Genomic DNA, 5,596 nt, shown 5'->3' with positions numbered 1-5,596 from the left:
CTCGAATCCACAGGCTAAAATTACCTAGCAGTAGTCTCTTTGCCAACTACATACCATAGTATTGACAGTAATGTTTTGGGAACGAAATTGATTCACTAAAATCTTATAAAATAGCGCTTTCCAAAGAAGATGGTGAAAAGAAGATCTTCTGTCCGTAAATACAGGGTGTCCCATAGGACCCCCGAAATACATTTTGAATAAATCGCATGGAGGAGCGCGGACGGGCTTGCCTACCGTCGTTCACCGAGGCGCCTTGTGGCGCCGAGCGAGTAGGCAACCCACAACCCACAGGCACGCTTGAATATTATAGCCAAAATAAATTACACGTGGAACACCCTGTATAACAGACTATTAGACGCTATGCTGGTAATCCCACTATTTGCACTTATGCAGCCCAACAATCCAGCCGATTTGTGTATCAGAGTGAAGATTTGAGACTTTGAGTTAACTTTTCAACAATACAGATTTTAAAAAATTACTTTCAAAAAAATTCCAGCTAGACCTTATGAAACCATTTAAATGAGAATTTTTGTCATGGTCATGTTATAAGCAAAGTATGTAAGCAATTAAAATAGTTTTGCAGGAAATGCACAAAACACCATTGCACAATAAGATTTTATTAAAGACAAAAGTAAATGCATTATAATAAAAAATAAGAATTCTTTTTATAGTATCCTTTCTGTTATCATTATTGCATTAAGAATCATTAAAAATAGTTCGTACAGTGAAACCCGGTAGCTTGCCACATCAGTGCGGCGTTTTACGCAGAAGCGGGAAAACGATAAAAGGGCGATTTGTGCAGAAAATTGCAATTTGCTATATGGGAATCATCACATTAGAAGTGGGAAACGCAAAATCCAGAAAACGCTTATAACGGGTTTCACTGTATGTGAGATGTTCTCGGATGATAAAATAATTCAAGCAAGAAAAACACATTGTTGGAAAAAAATTGTAAATGGAGCATGTCAAGATCAGTATATATCATGAACATTCTATTAACCAGATACTTCGTACTTCCTTTTTCTTATTTTAAGTTAATTTGATGCTTAGTTCAGTTACACATTAAAATCTCCAACATTGCTCAAGATTTTGGTATTTTAAAAAACATAGAAGTCCATGCCAAGAGGTAATTGTTCCACTCTTATAAGTACATTTAAATAAGTTTGAATCAACATGTAACACAAACATGTTAGGGTTTTCAGTTTAAGGTTGAGCTTTTGTTTCAATGGAAAATGAAGAGTGCATAATACGCACAGCTCAAGTAAGCTCACATTCATAATTCGTCAAATGGCTGTCATTTTCTGTCAGATAGGTAACTAAGACTGGATTACACAAAACTTCTGAAGTAATGTATTCACGTTTATTTACCAAAGACTTACTTACAAAATAGTATAGATGTATATTTATATGTAGATGAACATACTGTGGATAGAATTACAGATATTTAGAAAAAGAAACTAGCAAGACATGGTAGAAAAGGTGCCAAGCATGAAAAAACAATATTTATATATTTATATATGTAGCATTCCCTATGAATACATAGATACAAATCATAAAATACCATATCAATTCAACATGAAAGTCATGAACATTAACAGATGAATACTAAAAACAGAACCCAACTTGGAGGTTCTATTCATCATGGACAAACAAGACATCTGTGAGTAGACTTAAAATATTCCATAGATGGCACCCCCAAAAATATTGCACTATATAGAGAAGTGCAGGGTAACAGTTACTTCCTTATATTTTCCCAAAAGACTTGAAAAGCTAATTAAAAAAAAAAATTCAAAGGAAAGACAATAGTCAACCATTTCCTTGTCACTTGACGCTGTGAAGCTCTGAGGGTTTCAGCGAAGGCTAACGACTAGTAAAAGTAAGAAAGCATCTGACAGTCTTCCGGAAAAATGTAAGAATAACAAATTTTATTATATAAAGAAGAGCTCATGGGATGACACTGTAAGTATAACACAGGTCGGAATAACAACCATAAAAAGTTTAACAAATTGTGCTAGTTATAAACAAGATGTGGCGGTAAAACTCACATCAATTCTCAAGTACTCAGATCCCTCATAGTGATCATCTACAGTCTTAGGGGAAATGGTGAGGCATTGGTATCATGCAATGCAGCACCCTGAGGAAGGGTCATACCAGGTAAAAATGTTTTCTGCTTTCTCACACAGTCCTTGTGTTTAACCCGGTTGAGTTAAACACCATCTAGGATGATTGAGGTAGCAGTGCAAGAACGCCAACAGTCGTAAAAAAATTACTATGCAATCAAGTTTTTCTTTTTGGATTAATTAGTGATGACCACCAACAGTCAGAGAAGTCCCCCATTTTAAGTACTAAATGTTGTAAAGCTCAGAATGAGGGAATGAGGTACAGTATTGCGTTCATTATTTGCTATGTTAGGTACCACAATATGGCTTAAGTTTCAGAAGCTATTAAAAGATGGACTCAAAACATGCAATGACAAGATATTTCCAACTAGGAAAGGACTATGGTTTATAGATAACAAATTACAAGAGTTTCTATGCACAACTTCATGACTATGCTGACGGGCTGATGGAATTCACCGCAGGGGTATACTAGACTGACACCGAAGACATTTTCATCTAAAACACCACAACCAAAGGAGTCTTTCCTATGTAAAAGAATTCCAATGATCAGTGGCACAACATATTCATATAAAAAAGTCAGGGAGAGAAAGTTTTTGTACCATGGCTACAACACAAATTATACAAATCACAGCCAAAGATATGCTGGGGAGAAAGAAATCATAATCTCCCTTTCATATGGCAATTTCTGATTTAAGAGCATAATCCACATCTTATGAAGTAACACTAATTTGGACTGATAAATAATAAAGAAGAATTGCCCTGATTAAGAATATGGCAAGAGTTCTCGTTTATATTCATAAGTCCACCATCTATGACCAAAAGGCTTCAATCAAATTCAAAAAGGAAGAAGTCCAGCTTGAGGTTAACAGCAATAACCACAATTATAATGTAAGAAAAGTGTGAGTAAACTAACGTAATTTTTTATACTTTGGCCCAACTTGAATCATTTCAAATTTATCATTATTCAACAGGCCTTCACCCGTACGCTATTGAAGGCATCTAGGGTTGCTTTAATAAATTAAGTTTCAAGGTAAGTGTAGAGGGAATAACCTGACAGCAAGTATCAACCAAAAGGCATTTAAAGAAAAACTGACAAAAAAAGGAAACACACATTATCATCTTCTGTTTACTTACATCATCAATAATAAAAGAGACACTTAATTATGTATTTAGGATGGCAAGAGTATTACTCATTCTACTTTGAGGTTTTAATGACAGACCTGTTCCAGTTAAAGGGAAGCTTCTATGAGTTTTAAAACCTTATGCAAGTAAAACATAAGTAGTAGAGGATATGATAAAACACATATAATTCAAGCAGGTTAACAGCAACATTTGATTACCGTATATTATACTAGAACAAAAGTTGATAATTTTCTGTTTGGCATATCAATTACAGGATAAGAAAGACTGATTATTTACCTTAACTGGAAGCATGTGACAAAATCACATTCTGATGTAGGGACTAGGAGAGAGTATTGAGCTAGCATTTTATATTTGAGTTTGCATCTAAAACAACTGGGGTTAAAAGGACTTTTGAACAACTATAAACTGAGTTTGAGAATGAAATAAAGAATTCAACCTTAACAAAAATTTCATGAGGTGGCATAGAAAATTGTTACACTGAATTCATGTTTAGGATCATATACAGTACACTGGAGGTATCAAGTTTACAAACGATCACTCAAAGTGAACAACTCTCTTTCAAACCACAGTATTGGACATAAATTAGTTTCCAATCAAAAGAAACGTGAATTCTCAACAAGTCAGGCAATTAATGGGTGAATATTAAACAGGAAGTCTTGCTTTGACTGCTTCGACAGTCTTACGCATGTTCACATACATACCTTCAGTCACACATAATTTGGCTCTCACAAGCACTCAACTTATGCAACCACTATCATTCATACTTATCACATGTGGTAGTTCTGATTGCTACACAATGTGCAATATACCTCTTAGATTGGACTGAGTTGTACACTGATATCAGCCCACCTACTACTGGAAACCTGTTCACATGATGCTTTAAACCACCCATACAACAAGCAGACATGCAGAAAAATAAAGTACTCACTGACTTGTTTAATCAGTGCATAAATTTCAAGCGCTGTATTGGTAACACAAAAGAAAAAGGATAGCTAGGGCTCTGATACTGAGAGCTGGGCCAATAAACCAAATGGGGTACCTTTGTGTTATTCCAGCCCCTTAAATGTGCTAACAGACTTCAAACACATACAATGAACAACAGTATGTAAAATAAACAAGACATATCCCCAGTGATATTCACAATTTCTTCACTTCATTACAGTACCAAGGTTGATCTACTAAAGGCAATGACTGATTCATTTAATTAAAAGTCTTCACGGTGCAGTCCAAATTAACAAAAACATGCACAGCAGTCAGTAGTCGAAAGAGTGTCCAGCGCTCTCCTTGGACCTTGCCAGGCAGGCCTGCTGCCAGGCGTAGGAAGAAGTGGAGGACAGCTTGAAGCGGCACCAGAGAGAAATGCAGTTGGACACAACTCAGCTGATTCTGATCATCAGCAAGAGATCTAGAAATAATTAAGATGTATTACTGAATTAATTTTACTGAAGTGTAACGAGAAAGATTTCATCAGCAAGAAGATGGATCTACTGACATTAGCTCTCACCTCAATCATGGAGTTGAGTCAAATCCTCTAGAAGGCTCATTGGCGAGCTGTATTGCCAGATGAAGGGGAGGGATCAGCCTTAACAATGGGCTTTTCTTCAACTGCAGGTGTAGGTGACGCATCTCTTCGAGGAGGCATCCTTTCATTAATTGCATCTAAGCCCTTGGCCTCCGCAAACGATGTAATCTTGTGGTTTGGAGAAAACCCTTGCAGGGCTGAAAGCAAAATTCACCAGATTAATATAACTACAAAGGCGGAGACCAGTTCTAAATGATTAAATGTTGCTATACCATTTTTAAGAGATGTTTTGCCACCTGACAAGGCTCCAAGAGGTAGGGAACCAGTGGGAGTAAGACCCTTCAGCTGAAGAACGCTCTCACTCTCCTCTCTGTAACATAAGTCATAATTATTATAATATGGATCTAAAACATTTAATGCTCATTTTTTCAAGTAAAATCAATCAAAAACAACTATGTACCTGAGGACAGAGAACACTCTGGCCATTTTTCCAATGGCTCGAATCTTGTTACGGATTACTTCTTTTCTAAGATTAGCTGCAGCACCTGAAATGGAAATTATTATTAGATATCTTCCATCACTAGGAGTCTCTATATAGTAGACAGTTAAGTTTCCATTTCTTGCTATTTCTGTAATTATATGAAACTAAATGGATTGCCTTTGCGTCTACTGCCAAAGATCACAGCACATTTTATACCCCCCCACCCCTTACCCCCAAGTTGTGCACAGAAAAATGGCCAGTACTTAAGTCGCACTCAACAGTAACTCTGCTAAGACCATGTATTCCTTTAGCAGCTAAGCTAAACATTGC

At 36.3% G+C, this 5,596-nt stretch overlaps 1 protein-coding gene across 1 annotated transcript; it reads right to left on the bottom strand.

Annotated features, from left to right (window-relative positions):
- Nucleotides 1-601: 601 nt before the first annotated feature.
- On the bottom strand, nucleotides 602-5,321 carry LOC127749815 (serine/threonine-protein phosphatase 2B catalytic subunit 3-like; the record flags this gene model as incomplete). Its single annotated transcript, XM_052269580.1, is given in 4 exon segments — nucleotides 602-4,668; nucleotides 4,768-4,982; nucleotides 5,058-5,155; nucleotides 5,246-5,321. Coding segments are annotated over 3 exon segments (353 nt in total), but the record flags the coding sequence as incomplete, so codon positions are not given.
- Nucleotides 5,322-5,596: the final 275 nt, after the last annotated feature.

The sequence above is a fragment of the Frankliniella occidentalis genome, unplaced genomic scaffold, assembly GCF_000697945.3.
Source record: "Frankliniella occidentalis isolate FOCC.00 unplaced genomic scaffold, Focc_3.1 Scaffold96, whole genome shotgun sequence".
Classification (NCBI taxonomy): domain Eukaryota; kingdom Metazoa; phylum Arthropoda; class Insecta; order Thysanoptera; family Thripidae; genus Frankliniella; species Frankliniella occidentalis.
This window is presented reverse-complemented; position numbering and strand designations above follow the sequence as displayed.